At 38.7% G+C, this 17,306-nt stretch overlaps 1 protein-coding gene across 1 annotated transcript; it reads right to left on the bottom strand.

The window, feature by feature from the left end:
* Positions 1–1,366: 1,366 nt before the first annotated feature.
* On the bottom strand, positions 1,367–13,523 carry LOC121957567 (glyceraldehyde-3-phosphate dehydrogenase-like). The gene is made up of 12 exons (XM_042506197.1): positions 13,447–13,523; positions 13,138–13,185; positions 7,393–7,492; positions 6,866–6,975; positions 6,683–6,773; positions 6,111–6,226; positions 5,540–5,621; positions 4,788–4,939; positions 3,750–3,828; positions 3,316–3,399; positions 2,449–2,546; positions 1,367–1,744 (listed from the first exon to the last, which is right to left on the bottom strand). The coding sequence occupies exons 2-12, from the start codon at positions 13,158–13,160 to the stop codon at positions 1,675–1,677; spliced, it is 1,005 nt and encodes a 334-aa protein (XP_042362131.1). The 5' UTR covers positions 13,161–13,185; positions 13,447–13,523; the 3' UTR covers positions 1,367–1,674.
* Between the last annotated feature and the right edge of the window lie 3,783 nt (positions 13,524–17,306).

Below are 17,306 nucleotides of genomic sequence, written 5' to 3'. Positions count from 1 at the left end.
TCAAAGCCACTTGTCTGGGCATGTTTAACTGAACAGCTTTAGGAATCTGACGAAAGAAATGCTCAGCGGCCGAAAAAACAAGAAATTGTACAGCATTTGGGGACCTTTTATTGATCATTTCAACTACATCACAACCTCGCACGTTCAAAAGGTCACATTGACATTGACCTTTGATCAACAAAATCATGTTAATTCATTGTTGAGTCCAAGAGACCGTTTGTGCCAAATTTGAAAGAAAAAAAAACTAAAAACATCCCTAATCTTTTACATACTTGTCTTTATGTGATGTCTCCTTTTTTTTAAAATCTCTCTTCCTCTATTCATTTTGCTGCTCTCACTTTATTTATCTGTTCTTTATCCTTCTGATGCCGTTTTTACCATCAATTTATTTTTTTTATTTAGTCGTTCATCTCTTTTTCAGCTATCTTTGTTTTATCCCCACTGATGTGATTTCATCTTCTAATATTATGTCTTATTTATTGCTTTTATTCTGATATTTAAAAAAAAAAAAAGTACTTTAACTGACCTTTGAGATCTTCCTGTTTTATCAGTTGTATTTGCTTTATTTTTGTTGACCTTTTGTGTTCGCGTTTTGTTCTTGACTTTTTGTTTGACTTTTTTAAAATCTTTTTTATTTTGGACATTTTAATGTCATCTGTTTATAAAGGTGCCATATAAATCCAATTATTATTAATATTTAATATCAAGATGTTCTTGAGACATCACATTCATAAGAATGAAATGGATGCGAGGTCACGGTGACCTTGACCTTTGACCCATCACAACCAAAAGCTAATCAGTTTATCCTTAAGTCCAAGTGAACGTTTGTACCAAATTTTAAGGAATTCCTTCAAGGAGTCCTTTAGATATTGTGCTCACGAGAATAAGAAAGATAAAAGGTCACTTTGACCACCACAATCATATTACTTCATTATTGAGTCCAAGTGGACGTTTGTGCCAAATTTGAAGAACTTGAAGGAGAATAAAAAAAGATAAAATGTCACAGTGCTTAACCTTTGACTACAAAAATCACATCACTTCATTGTTGAGTCCAAGTGAAAGTTCGTACCAAATTTTAAGGAATTCCCTCAAAGAGTTCTTGAGATATTGCACTCAGGAGAATGACAAAGATGCAAGGTCACTTTGAACACCAAAATCACACCATTTCATTGTCGAGTCCAAGTGGACGTTTGTGCCAAATTTGAAGAAATCAAGGCGTTCTTAAGGCACTGTGTTCACGAGAACGGGATATGCGGACGGACAACCCGGAAACGTAACACCCCGGGCCTCAGCTATTACAAGTGCGGAGGCATAACAGAAGACCTATATTCTAAAGAGAGGTAAAAATACATCATAAAACCTCAAAGTCTTTCCACAAACTGAGGACTTTATTATTGTGTTAAGTGCAACAAGACCATTCAGAACAATCAGCTCAGTGATGGAAAATCATCTCTACAAACGCTGCTCGCTGCGGTCCTCACTGCTGGACAGAGCAGAGGCGACTTTATCATATAAAAAGGTTTTATTGTCATAGTAATTATTATGATTGTTATCAGCCAGTCGAAGCAGTTTGTCAGAAGATGTTTGCTCCCGGGGACGGATGGCACGGCATCCAGTAACAGGTGAAGGAGGAGGGAATCATGGGAAGGAACGCTGAGTTAACGGCAGGGCTTTTTACTCCTTGGAGAACATGTGCAGGACCAGGTCGCACACGCGGTTGCTGTAGCCGAACTCGTTGTCGTACCTGCAGGCAAACAAGAGATTGAGGTTATAGAGAGAGTGGGGATTATAAAACTGTTCAATAAGAACGAATGAATTATAGATTATATTGAAGATCGATAAAACAAAATGTCACAAGCAGCTGATTTCTCCACCTGCAGCTTCGTCGTCATATCGAGTTAATTTTATGTAATTATCGTCAGAATAACCTCGTATGAGAGTTGACAGTTTTGTTGTTTCACCTTGTGGTTTTATTGTCTTTTTTAAAAAAATCTTCTCTTTATTATTATTATTTCTTTACGTACTTATTTTTTAAAATATATTGTTTTTAATCTATTTGTTGAAGTCGGTTGTTTTTAAATGTGTTTTATAAATAAATCTGGATTGGATTGGACAATAAAGTTAGAGAAGTATCCCAGTTGCAGAACCATCGAAACAAACTTTTATTTTTCGTGTTTGGTGTGATGAAACTGGGTTTTTAAAACTCGCAGAAAGTGAAAGAGATTGTGTCAAATTACAGCACAGACGGGATCTATTGTTTATTAATGACTTAACTATGTATCATTGTGGTGTTTCACTGTTTTCAATTCTGAAAAATAAAGTAGATCCCTCCTTCCAAATTACTGTAAATCTAAACTGTGATCCATCAGCTGATCAGCATTTACTGTGAAGTTTAACTCCTTCAGAGACATAAATGATGGCGCTGCACGCCGTTCACTGTTCACTCACCATGAAACCAGCTTGACAAAGTGCTCGTTGAGGGCGATGCCGGCGCCGGCGTCAAAGATGGAGGAGTGAGGGTCGCTGTTGAAGTCTGTGGACACAACCTGAGCAGAAAGAGGCAACAGTAAATCTAAAGCTGGTCATATGTAGGCCGTAAGGATTTCTGCGAAGTACAAACAAGTTCAAACGTCTGCAGATTTTTCTGTGTTCTCTTAAAAACGCAGATTACTTTTTCAGTTTATAGAGAATTTCAGTTCTTTTCATGCAACAAACATAAACAAGAGGCCAAAGGAGTGAATATGAAGTTTTCTAATCTGCCACTTATCACAGACGTGCTGCCATCTAGTGGCTCATTTGTGCTCTACACACACTCCTTTAACCCTTTGAAAGCTGGATAGATGTCAGGTTCCTGTGCTGTGTTCAGACGCCTTTCACGAGCTATTTAACCTGTGAAAATTGAGCAAATTGGTTTGATTTCTTTAGAGAAAAAGGGAAAAAGTCAATGACAACTTGACAAAATAAAATTCACACAAACTGCAAGAAATTAGTAAAAGGTAATAAGAAAAAGAAAATTAGTTTAATAAAAAAGGGAAAATTCAAATAATTCCAGGACAAAATGTCAAGAAATATATTTATAATTATCACAGCCACATATTTAAAATTATGTTACAGAAAAAAATTGTAGATATTGTTTTTAGGATTTTTTTTTACTTATTTTCAGGTATTGTCCTTGTTACATTTTTTTTTAAAGAAAATGTTTTTGAAAGAAATCAAACCCATTTGCTCAGATTTCAAAGGGTTAAACATGACATCGACTCCAGCGCTGTTCTAAAAATGATAAATAATGAATACGATTAGAGATATTGTCTGTACCTGGTCCTCTGTGTATGCCAAAAATCCCTTCATGGGGCCCTCAGCAGCGGCCTTAACCACCTTCTTGATGTCGTCGTACTTGGCCTGAAGGACGAGACAATTTAAATGAACTACAGTGTAGATTTACGTTGTAGACAAAAACTGAGATCTAGCTTTAAAAATGACAGCTGGATTTTTGTGTTTTTAATATATAGTGTGAGCCGTGTCGCATCTGGAAGTCTAAATAACAAAATCTGTGAATGACAAAGCTGTGGAGGAGATTTTCTGTCCCTTTGACCCAAAAATCCAAAGTGAAAAATAAAAAACGTAGTAAAAAAGGGGAAAGGAAGTGATCGGCTGTATTTTGTTTCCTGAGTAAAGCAATCACATGGTCAAACTGTAATATGCGATCAATAATAGAGCTTTAAGTTATATATTATAAAAATGATACTTACGGGCTTCTCCAGGCGGACAGTCAGATCAACGACGGAGACGTTGGGGGTGGGGACACGGAAAGCCATACCGGTCAGTTTGCTGCAGGAAGAAGATCATCAAGAGTCAGAGAAAAAGTAAAAACATTTATACGGAGTAACAGGTGAATTTAGTTTTTCTTTTTGCCCCTAAACAGTCCAGAGACTGAACCCTTCAGCTACAACACAGCACCTTCTATACAGCCCAATTTTTGTGATTTATGGGAACAACATTTCTGAAATTGGTCGAGTATTCAGTGAGAAGGCTGCAGCCGAAAAACTGGCTGCAATGTAACCACCTGAGACACAAGGTCAATGTGCATCCATTAAAGTGTTTTGTTTTGTCACTGACAGGCTCAGAATGATATTCTAATAGTTTGATAACATAACGGAAAAGATCCTACAGAGACAGACCATTTTGTGAAAGGGTAATATGTTGAACTGCAAACAGCTCCAAATTCGGTGTTACCAAACCCAGCAGGCTCCACGTAAATAAACAGTAATTTAGCGTGCATAGAGCCAGCACATTTTCACATCTAACCGGGTGAATATAGGGTTTATATCAAGAAAATGAGTAAATATAAACAGTCAAAATATGAAAAAAGACAGTTTTCCTGAGTTTTATAGTGTTTCTGTCAACTTTGAATGAAGTGCCTTTTCAAAGATAAATTAACTGTTTATTTAAATGTTGTCAGACACTGAATATAAGTCAGAGTCAGTGGCAAAAAAACAAGCACTTTTATTGAATGTACATTAAGGTTGCATGTCCCTGTGGTGTTTACGATGCAGCCTGTTTCACGGCCAAAGTTACCCTTTAACATATTTGTAGATTGTGGAGAAAACACTCTTTTCCACACAGACACACGACACATATCCTCAGAATGAAAGATTTTCCAAAAAACATTCCTGCGGGATATATTTGCTTTCACAAAGGTGGATAATACAACATGTCGGGTGTTCAGGCTGAACGGGGGTTTGCTGACTCAGGTCACAACATAAAAATCAGGTGAGAGTGAATCGTACCCGTTCAGCTCGGGGACGACCTTGCCCACGGCCTTGGCGGCTCCGGTGGAGGCGGGGATGATGTTCTGGGAGGCACCACGTCCGTCCCTCCACAGCTTGCCAGAGGGACCGTCAACGGTCTTCTGTGTGGCGGTGATGGCGTGGACGGTGCTCTGGACGAGAGGGAACAAAAGGTCACATTAGAAGATGGACTCATGATTTCTGTACAGTTATATTATCTTGTGTGTTAGGAAATACTCTGATGAAACTTGAGCTCTAAACTACTGTACAAACTTTTGTACAAAACACAGCATTTTATTTCATACAGCGGCTCTAAAAACTCTACAGGTATTTATATAATTAGGAATTGAAATAATGAACCATCAAGTTCATGAATTTCAGCTGATAGAGGAAGCTGTCTGACCATTTTTTGGCACCTCTTAAAAACTAGGAAATATAATTTACCTGAATAATAATAAATAATAAATTCTAGTTTTAGCTTCATAAATGCATTTTTCTCTCAGGGTTCTGGCTGCTGCTCAGACTTAGTAAACTCAGCAGAAGGCGTCACTTTTGGCGCTCTAACTTGTGATCATTGTGGTTACTTTCAAATACTCGGTTGTGATCAGCTGACTGAAAACTTAAAAAAAGTTTCTGTCTCCTTTCCTCCTGTCCTTAAATGCTCTTTAATAAAAGGTGTCAGACTGAAACCGGATGTAAATGAAGTTACTGCAGCGTGTAATTTCAATCAGTGAAATGTCAGAGTTCTTTACCATGAGACCCTCAACGATGCCGAAGTTGTCGTTGATGACCTTGGCGAGGGGAGCCAGGCAGTTGGTTGTGCAGGAAGCGTTGCTATGGAGACAAGACATAAAGCACAGGTTACAGATGATATAAAGTTAAGGTAGTGCTTGGTGCACAGACACTCTAGTATGTTTTATAAAGACCATCTTTGTCTGAAATTTGATTTTTTTTGCAGAGGATTTAAAAGAATCCAGATTTTCACATTTGTCCTCACCAAGTTTTTGATAACTAACGGGATAACAAGCCAATGTCACTCCAGCCAAACAGACACAACTTAACTTCTGATCTGTGTTTATCATTATAAACTGAAACTAAGATTAACGTTAGGAAATCTTTACAGCAAAGTAACTACTCTGATTGGTGAAACTCACTGGAAACTACGATGATCGGTCAATTTGCAAAGAAATTGCGGTGACTGCACAAAATGCAAAGTTGCAAATCTGCATTCATTCTTATGTGGAGCTGAACTGCACTGTTGTCAATGTCTGTGCTAATTAAAAAATATAAACTTGACTCCCTCCAGAAACAGCAGCGACTCACCTGACAACCTTCATGGAGTTGTCGTACTTGTCGTGGTTGACGCCCATGACGAACATGGGAGCGTCAGCGCTGGGAGCAGAGATCACCACCCTCTTGGCACCGCCCTTCAGGTGAGCCTGGAGGGACACAAGAGGTTAAAGGTCAGAAAATAAAAAATGTGATAATATTAATACAATTTAAATGAAGACAGGAATTATGAAGCTTTAAAGTACATCATTATTTCTGAAAAAAATCTGCGTTTGTAGCTCTCTTTTTGTTTTAGAATTAAAGTATTTACTTTACTAAATGTACCCAACTTTTCTAGGTCCACTTTTGCCAACATCAACAATTTACATTAATTAAAAACAAATCAAAAAGGACATTTTTGTAAGTATGAAAGTGGGTTACAGGCAAGTGAAGTTCGAGACAACCAATTGCATGTTAATGTCACATCACTAACTTACAAAGTGAAAATCAAGTTTAATAATCCTTCAACAACAATAAAAATTTTTTTTTTTTTTCGTAATGAAATGACTCGTCTTATAATAATCTTGAATCAGTGAAATCATCCTGGGATCAGTGGGTGAACTTACAGAGGCTTTCTCGATGGTGGTGAACACACCGGTGGACTCCACAACGTAGTCGACGCCAGCATCGCTCCATTTGATGTTGGCGGGGTCCCTCCTGTTTGATGACGTCACACATTAAAGGTTAGACAACACCTGGACTTTGCTGCAAACGGACTCAAAGGTAGAGCTGAAAAAAAGTTTCCGTACTCGTGGAAGACCATGATGTGCATGTTGCCGATAACCAGCTTGCCGCCCTCGGCCTTCACGTCTCCGTGCTTCCACACGCCGTGAGTAGAGTCATACTTGAACATGTAGACCTGCAGGAGGGGAAGACAGGATGAGAGGAGCGTTCACAATCACACAGACTAACGTGTAGAAAGCCGAGTCCATTTAAAGTCCGACCAAGGTGTGCACATGATGCAGAAAAAAAAGCTGTAAACCAAACACAATCACACAGAAGCCGATTTGCACAGGACTAATAATATCCCATAACCTCTATGTTTGCCGAAACGTGATGGGTAATTTCCCCTGGAACTTTTATTTTACAAATTACCCTCATGGCTGATATGTAAGGAATTAAACTCACAGAAGTCGTCTGCAATTATTAAAAATGATCAGAGGGCTTACGTTTACTAATCATGCTTGCCTTTTACACTCGAGTGTAAAATTATCATGAACCATTTGAAAAAACAGTTTCCCTCAGAAAGAGGAAACTACACGGAAAGTCCTCTCACCATGTAGTCCAGATCGATGAAGGGGTCGTTGATGGCCACAACCTCGACCTTGCCTCCCTTGGCGGCGGCGCGGGTCACCAGACGGCCAATACGTCCGAATCTGAAATGCAGGAGGATGCAGTTAGCATTGAGAGGCAAACTCAGCAGGATCACAGCGGGGTCACAGCAGGGTCAGCGTGTAAAGAAAGAAAATACAAACACACATGAAAAATGGATAAAAAAACAAAAAGATAAGTAAGAGCACTCTCTGACCAGCAGGTGGCACTGAAAGACAAACTAACAGGGGCGTCACGGCGGGACGGCAGAGCCAAACAAGGCCTGCCAACCTTCACTGAAGATAACAATGGTTGGCGCCGGCAGCCAAAAGCCTGTTTACGCCTAATATGGCTGCCGTCACGGCAGGTCAAACAGCGAGGGGCCCGAAAGCGCAGAGTGGAGCGAGCAGAGGGCAGAGACGCTCACTGAGGAGCAGGACAGATCTTTATTTTATATATTAACTACTGGGGGAAAGAGACAAGAGTTTAGCTGTGATAATGAGTCTGAGAGGAGAAATCTACAGGAGGAGGAAGGAGTTACCTCCGACTGTTAAAAGGTCAAATATCAACCACAGGAAATTAGAAACATGCTATGAGAAAACTGTCCAAGTCCACTAAGGTCTGCTAACACATGATAAATGTAAAATAGTGCAGAATAAAAGCACAGTTTGACGGCTTTAGAGGATATTTGAAACCCTGTGGAAGCTCAGTGCGTTGGCTGAAGCCGGGTGACGTTTCAAAGGCAGTTAAACAGAAGAACTGTCACATTTCTCACGTCCTTGTATGGTTAATAAATCCTCCATCTGACTGTTAATGACAAGCTGAAGTTTAAACCACCTCACTGGAAACAATGACAGGGCTCGACAGCAAGAGCCTGGGTTTTGTTTTCCTCACATTATGAAACAGGTGGTGGTGGGGGGTGGACAGATTTTTTTTCATGTTCAACTTAAGCTTCTACACCTCTGCAAGTGTAATTTAAATTTTTGTTTAATTTTTAGTGAACTAGTTTTGCTATAAGCATAATTGTGACTGCCTAATAAATACATTTTGCAATATTTGTTGCATTAGAGGTAACCAAATATTGGCCACATGAAAAAGCAGATCTTGCAGCATAAGGAGACCATGACATCACCACTTCCAGCTGGTCCAACAGAGACAAAAACCTACAAATGAGAAAATTGTCTTGGCAGAGCGGATTCAACTGAAAGCATTTACTGCCAATGCAGGATGGCGTGCTATTTCGAGGGCATGTTATGGAAACCACCAGCAGAGGTTTGCCCACATTCTGATGCCACATGATGTGCTGTTAACGGCCAGAGTCTCCTTTTCTCTCAGTATGTGAGAGATTCAGCTGTCGGAGCAGAATCGAGTCAGACTGAAGGTCATCTCTGAAAGTAGAGATGATGGATAAATGATGTTGGTGTCACCTGGAGGACAAACAATTCAAGACTTCAGTGCTGAATCTGTGGTGGGAATCAGCAGAAAAGGCCATAAAAAACAGAAAACTGACATTTTTTTCCCCTTTTTGTGATAATTTTCTAATAATCCTTTTTTAGGCAAATTTCTTGTCACCTTTTACTAATTTATTTCAATTTGTGGGACATTTCTTACCTAGTTGCTCATTGCCTTTTTTCCCATGTTTTCAAAACAAATTGAACCAATTTGCTTAAAGGGTTGAATTGCTTGTGAAACGTGTCGAAACACAGCACAAGAAAACTTATTCTGATCCAGGTTTTATGGAGGTTATAAGTTTGTATTGGGCACTGTTCCTGCTTGTATGTTTCACAAGTTTTATTTAAAAAAAGAAAAGAAAAGAAAAGAAAAGAGAGAATAATAAATGAATTCAGTCAGGAGTATAGAGAGCAGAGTTGCCACATGAGTAGAGTTCAACTGGTGAAATGTGTATCTTTGCTCAGTTTCAACAGAAATAATGGCCGTCTGACATGAGCACGGTGCCGCTGCAGGCACGCAGACTTTTCTTTAGTGACAATACGAAGTGAACCAGGCAAACTAACCTCAGTCAACACTACGCACACCGTCACTCATTCATCACTGCATTTACTCAGGAAGAGCCAGACTGCATCAGCTGACCTGCTGATTGGGAAATTTAAAAAACCCATCTGTAACTTTATTCCCCGCACATCTGTAAATGTCCCAGAAGTCATTGTGTCGCCATAACAATACAGCATAACGGGCTATGATAGGCTGAAGCAGTGAGGGGGGTTTAGTGCCTTGCTCAAGGGCACTCACAGGGCCGCAGTGTGATGTATAATATGTGCTTCACATGTTAAGCACTGATTATGTAACATCACGTCTTCAGGAGTCACATTACATATCTACTGTATGTTCTCATGGGACAGTGTGAACCCTGTGACGCAGACAATCACACGCTCCGCATGCCACAGTAAGAGACCCCGTCAATCTGCAGAAAGGTCAGGGTGCACCAGGAAGTTGTTTTTGGTAACACGGCTGTCACTTGATCGTGGAAGGTCGCAGCTGCAACTCCATAAACAAACTTTTGCAATGCAACCTAAAGTGCAACAGCAGTTTAACAGGTGACAGGACGGTCTTTTAATCCAAAGTATCTTCAGCAGTATTTCTGTCTCAGCTGCAAACCACAGTGCATCTCACTGTGCAGCTTCAGTCCAAACAAACTGCCCTGCACTCAGCTTTGAAAAAGAAAGTAATGTCTCCATCTGATGAATTAATATTTAGCATCAGTGACTGCAAACTGAAAACAGTCCATGAGAGAAATGTGGCAGTTTTAAGTCTGGTCTGCAAATACTTGTATGCAAAGTTAGAATGTGCAGCTTTGCAAGGGAAATTTGAGAAAAAAAGGGGGATTGCAGTTTTTTGTTTGTTTTTTTAAATATTTTAACAGCTGAAATTATGGAATGCACCTTTGAGACATATTGTATTACTAAGTTACGTCACTAGATGGCGCCTTGTCCTCGTTTGATGCTTATGTATGATGAAATAGTAGCTTTGTAAATATGGTGTGTGGTTTGTAATAAACGACGAGCGTTGTGGAAACCCAAATCTGTTCTCTGTTGAATTGTGTTGTGGATGGCAGCCAAGCTGCAGACAACTGTTCTACACCAACAAACAGTACAACCAGATGTGTTTTAGCGAGTTATTGCTGTATTTCCATGGGTTTGGTCTAATCATTTTGTAGCGACCCGTTAACGGGAACAGTGCCACGAAAATGATGTTTTTGAACAATTTGAATTTAAGATGTTTTAAAACTTAAGGTATTTTATTAATAAATGTGGAATTAAGACTTTAAGGACCTGCGGCGACTAAGTATTTAAATACATTTAATTATGTAGCAGCAGTGGGCGGCCGTGGTGCCGCGTTAGGGGTCCAACTGTTGTTTTGTTAAATATTTCTGATAAGCAGCTTGCAGTCAGTGGGTAGAAACCCGGCAAATACTGGCAAAACATCCAAACGTGTTTATCAGTTATAAAACCGCTTTGTCTAAATTTCTGCCTTCCTTCACAGGAGGAATGGACATGAGGGAAAACTGTCAGTGGACATCAGACTTTCACTCAGTTAGTTTTGGGAAGCCACCAAACAGCCAGAAGGCCAAAATGGACCAGCGCCCATCTTCTGTTTCTGAGGCTCAGTGTTGGTGTTGGTGCGAGGCCAGAATCAAGGAGCTAAATCTCCCCGCAGCTCGACAGCAGCTGCTTCACGGAGGACGAGAAAATGTTTCGCCGGTGATCTCCAAGTCGGAGCGGCGTCTCTAAACGGCCGGCGGGATGATCTCTGAACTTCAGCGGAAAGGTTAGAGGGTTAAAAATAGACGAGGGGAGAATAAAAGGAATGTGACAGCTGAGGAGAGCAGCGATACAGACAGAGGAGGCGATTGGAGGGGTCTGAAGGGTGTGGAAGAAGAGGGGAGGCCAACCGTGACACCACAACACCGCCGGACTATAAATAACCGGAGAATAGACGGGTCCTGTCCAGAGTCCTGTCCTATCACCACCACCACCAGCATTCAGATGAAGACAGAGTCTCAAGTAAAGTGGAAAGAGAAAAAGATGCTCTCTTTTTAAGGATGCAAGTTACTTTCATTTGACTTTATCACACTTAAGGTTGACTATCAAACGAGAAACCCTTTAAAAAACCCTCATTACCAGTCATAGCCAGCGATTCATACACCTAAAGTTAATTTAATATCCGTACAGTTTTTATTTTATTTTTCATATTTAATCTAGTTATTTTTTTTCCACTTTCTGCAACAAGCAATTATTTTTTTCTCCATTGCTATAACAAACACAAAATGTCCAAAAATGCTGAAAATTCAGTTTTCCAGATGACATACTAAAGTTATTTGTGCCCAGAACCTAAAGATATTAAATTTAATACCACATACTGAGATATATAATAAATACCAACATTTAATCCAGGATATGGACAAATGTCTCTCCATATAAAGCATACATTTATGATCTTCTCTAGAGAAAACCAAATCATCTCCTCACTGAATCACATCCACCTTTCAAATGTCCTCTCCTCCCACTGACTCCATTATGCACTCGTCTCAAAGTGAAATAATTAAAAATCTCTCAATAATTTGAAGGTCACAGAAACATTGTCCCGGTCCTGACTGAGGCTAGAGGACCTTTCACGCACAACTACAGGATGCTCATAATATTAGTGATTTAGGAAATGAGTGCTTTTCTACTCTTGTCCTCTTATCACATTGTTCTTAACTGGAAAATCAGCTAAACTAAGATCTGCTGCAGCCTTTTCACACTCATGAGACAACTGCCCACTAAATGAGCCACAGGATGCCAAAAAAAGGATGCAGGGCGCCACAGTGTCAGGTTTCTTCATATGTCGAGGATCAACTTGAGGATTTTGGATCCGGCTGACTGGAAGAGTTTTTGACACTCAAATACTTTTCTCCTGTTTCATGAATGTTTTTGTTAATAACCACCTTATTTGTTTGCAGACTCCTGCAGATCTGCTTCTTCAGCATCCTATTTTAAATTTTCCAGTGCAACAAAAAAGTTGGTGCCATTTGGAGAGCTCTGCAGAATCACTGAGTGTTGTGCAGTAGATGGACTCCAAGGGGCTGTTTGTTATTTATAAGGGCACAGGGGGTGGTGCAAATATTTTTTAAGCACTGAGGAGGGATTTGCTCTTTTTATTTTGGCTTTAAATTTAAACTGCTGTTTTCTGTATTTATTTCAGCACAGAAAAATCATCAAAATTGCACCAATTATCATAGCCATAAACTGTAAAAGTAAAATTGACCATTTAGAATTTCCGACGGTCCTTAAATACGTTATGTGGGCCGAAGAAAAAACAAAAACAAGGAAACAACCAAATCAAAAATAGTGAAATTTCATCAAAATCAACTTATTCTACATTTAATTATTTTTTTCAAAAATAACTAACAAGCATGAAGGAATAAAGTGAAAAACAAGGCTTTTTTCAACTTCTAAACTCTTTAATTTTTAACCATCAAGGGGCCAGTTTTTAAAATCTAGTAACTAATTTATGTTGTAGGAAGGATCATACCTGTTTGTCCCAGTCGCTCAGAGAGGCTCAAGGACAAGATATTTTCAGCTAAAAAAAAGAAGCCCCTCCCCCCTTCTCTGATAAATAAAGAACAGTCCCTAACGTCCTGAAGACTAGTCCATATGAGAGTACAGCTACACAACAACACTTAGATCAAAATAAAAAGGCATAAACTCACCCGTTGATTCCAATCTTCACCATTTTGTCTGATATGGTCTAGTCCTCACTGGAAGGGAAACAATTTAAGACACATTTAATGCATATTTTATTGAAAATGAAACAAAAACACATTATATCAATCTTGAATAAAAAACAGTACTGCAGAAATATTTTATTCAAACAAGCAAATTAGCACTAACACAGACCAAAACATATGACTTAAATAAAACATCCCAAAGAAAGTCTGTTTTTTGATAGTTTGTGTCATAAAAAACAAAGTTAAGCTCTCAAAAGTCAAACTCAAAAGGTAAAAGAAGTGATAAGTTACCGTTTGTGAAGGCACCTCGGTCTGTCTGTCCTCAGGGGAGAAGTGAGCGCGGGGGACGAGCGGAGGGCTCACCGCCATTTATCCGCGCCGCGCGCCGCCGGCCACGCCCCCCACTCATAATGTCAAGGTCGCGTGCAGCTGCCTGTCAAACGGCTTATTTAAACCACGAGTGATAAAAGAGGGTTTGCAGGTGTTTCTACACGAGCTTAGAGGTGATATAAAAGACTGAAAAATCATCTGAGATTCGGTGAAACAGACGATTTTGTTTTATTTCATAAATATGTAAACTTTATTGTCATATTTTCTATGAAATACTGATCCTCCGCCAAGCAAAGTAGTCCCTGCGCAGTGGTTCGTCAATGTGGTTACTAAGCGACAACAGCTAAGTAGACAAGCTAAGTGGGGATTTTCAGAATTTAAAGACATTAAAAGGATATTTCTGAAAGAATAAATAAGACATTTCTCTTACAAACAAGAAATTTAATGGATAAACAATAAAACTAATTCAAATTCAAATTATTTTATTTAATACCCTCAGGCATTTCGCAGCTTTAGCCTCACTTGGTCTTGTATGACCAATGTGTTATGGTGGCTGATGTTGGCTAATTAAAGGTCCCATATTATAGTCATTTTCATATTCTTATTTGTATATAGGATTTTTACTAGAACACGTTTACATGCTCTAATGTTTAAAAAACACATTGTTTTTCTTGTACTGTCTGTGTGAATATAGCCCACCTACAAGCCCTCTTTCTGAAACAAGTTGTTTTATTAATTTATAAAATTACGATATACTGGATATGTTTAGCGTTAAGTGACAATAAGTCGGTTTGCTTGTGGTTATACCACCTGTTATTCCCCAATAGTTGGTTTCATTTTGAGTGATGTGATTACCAATCACACTATCAATACTGTAAGTAAAAATGCTATCTCAGCTTATCCAAAATGTTATTTAACTCAGAGTTACACAAAAAATGTATATGTATCATTACAACAGTACTTTTGGCAATTCTTATGATAATGATATGATCATAATTTCAAATAAAATTATTTGTATAACCAATAATAATAATAATATTATTATGGCCCATTGAGATTTAAGGTGATACTGACATCAATATATGAGGGTAAAGAAAATCAAATTATGATAAATACAGTTGAAAAATAAACTTGTCTCGTTTCAAGTAATCCCATTAACAAAACAAACAAAATAGATAATTTAATCATAAAAATGTTGCTTTGGTCCCAATAAGTGGACAGCCAATCACATAGCTGGTCACTACTGACAGATGAAAAAGTCCTGCCTATTCTGTATATGCACTAGTTAATTTAATATCATCTTATTATAATCATATTATTATATTTCAAAATTAACAGGCATCGCTGTAGCTGCATTGTCCTGACACTGTTTCTTTTAGCTCTCTATTTAGCTGTAACAACCACATTTGTTTTAGTAACATTAATTAGGAAATAAAATTGACTGACAACAGCAGTGTGTACATTAGTTTTGAGTTTGAAATCAGATGCTTTCAGTGTGGCTGAACTTTTAACTGCACCCGCCCTCGCTGCCCTCCTGTCCAGTCTCATGTTCACTGTTTGACACTGTTGGTCATGTGATGCTGTGGAGTCGACTGCTACGTGAACCACAGCATGCTCTGAGAGGAGGTGGAGAGGAAATGTCATAGCAGGTTCACTCTTTAAACTTGGAGCTGCCTCAGTCAGTTATAGTTTCTAGTTTTATCCAGCTGTAGCTACATCTTATGTTTTTACAGGGTCCCAGCTGATCCTTAAAAAGTCTTAAAGGGTATTGAATTAGTTCATCGAAAAATAAGGCCTTAACTGGTATTAACATGTTTTCAAGTTCAAGTTTTTAAAATGCTATGGGAAGCAGAATTTTATGAATCTTTTTTTCTGAAGGTGAATAGTAAAGTCACAAATACTGGGTATCCTTTAAAAAAAATCACTGAAGGCTTCTTGCATTAAAGGTGGAGTTCACCAAAAATTAAAATTCAGTCATTATCTACTCAACTTCATTCTGATGGAAAGTCGAGTTAAGTTTTATAGTCCACAAAACACTACTGGAAGGGAACATCTCTCTGGCAATTGAAACGAATGGTGACCAGGTTTCAAACGTTTAAAAAATATATAATGAAACAAAAAAAAAATGTCTCCATAATGCTCGTCCAAAGTAATCAAAGTGTCCTGAAGCCCCAGGGTGCCAAGTTGTTTTGAAAAACGTCACTGTCGTCGTGTGTTGAGCCTAGTTGTAGCCTGTAGCTTCTAGTGTGGGAACCGCGTTCACGTATGCACGCTTGAACGAAAACCAATGAGAGATCAGGGTATCTGCACGCCAGCGTTTACATGCTACCCAGAAGCCTCCCCCACAAACAGAGTGACTTCTGGCATTAGCAGCAAGCAACAAGTCCCTTTGCTGGATATTAAACTACTGTTTCCATCAGCAGGAGGGTGAGAACATAATGACTGAGTTTTCATTTTTGGGCGAACTATTCTATTAACCTCATGCAGATCCAGATAGCAGAACCAACAGCACTTTATGTAATTTCTGTAAGAATTCATACCCTAATTAAGACAGAATTTCACACGTCTCGCAGGATAAAATTACAAAGGAATGACATTTCATATCCAAAAACTTCACTGTGACATAATAATGTTCTGCAAAAAGACTTTTCTTCAATTTTGGTTTTCAAATTCTTAGATAGGTCTTGAAATGCAGTCAAAAATGGCATTTAAAACATGTTAAAAACTCTTAAATCTAACATGCTTTAAGCTGTAAGACAGTATCTTAATAACAGCTGTTGAATTTACAAGAAAACCTCACAAGAAAACTAAGAAGTCAATTATTTAGTTCCATAACAATAAAAACTGTTTCTGCAATATTCAACATCCGCTTGGTGAGTTGGTGATCAATTCTAATACTTAAATAATTACTTCACCAGCTCTTCCTTCAAATTCTCAGTTTCTCATATTCAGTTTCCTTCATAAACAAACTAATAGACCAATCAATAAAGATAAGAGTGATATAAAATTGTTTTGACTTTTACTTTCTGGGATGAGTTTCTTGCTGCTCTGTGACAGCTGGAGGCCTGCTGGGTGTGTTTGATGAAGCTCAGTGTCTGTGTTGTAATCAGGGAGCAGTTAGAGCAAACACTCGGCTCCCCTGGTTCTTTGTATTGAATCACAATCAGCTTATTCATTTTTCTGCTCATGCAGCAGTATGAAAAAGTCCTAACATGATGTAGTAGCCACTGTGCATGTTGTGGAATAGTGACAAAAATAAACTGTTATGAGAAAGTTTAGACAGTGGCTCTTTGAATCACGAGAAGCAAGCCCAGTCTCCCAAATTTCAACAAGTTAGTTATTCAGTGAAGTTAAGGTTAAAAGACGTCTACATAATGAGGTTAAATTTGGCTGTTTTGTAGATTTAATCTACATATTTGTCTTGTAAATCATCAAATCTATAACATTTGGGTAAAATACCTACCTAGAAAATAATCATCTACAAAAATGATAAACAACTTGATAAATCATTTCATTTCAGCGAAACCAAATAAAGAGGAAGACGAATGATGTGATGTGTCTGTTGATTGAGTGCGGTTGTCTGTCTGAAGCCTCTTGTGTATTCTTCACAGCGACACTGTCCAAGTCTATTCTTAGATAATCAGTCTGCCGGCCAGATCTCACAGATCATAACTCACATCCATTATTTTCTGTCGACACGCTGTTCAAACACAATGGAGCAACATCTGTCCGGTCTGTTATTGATGGTGTGTGCCGGGCAGTTTATTAGGCAACATGACTGAGTCGAGTGCGCCACAACAAACTGAGGAGTTTGAAAATAT

This window comes from Plectropomus leopardus, chromosome 18 (assembly GCF_008729295.1).
Source record: "Plectropomus leopardus isolate mb chromosome 18, YSFRI_Pleo_2.0, whole genome shotgun sequence".
Taxonomy (NCBI): domain Eukaryota; kingdom Metazoa; phylum Chordata; class Actinopteri; order Perciformes; family Serranidae; genus Plectropomus; species Plectropomus leopardus.
Note: the sequence above shows the minus strand (reverse complement) of the source record. Positions and strands in the feature narration are given on the sequence as shown.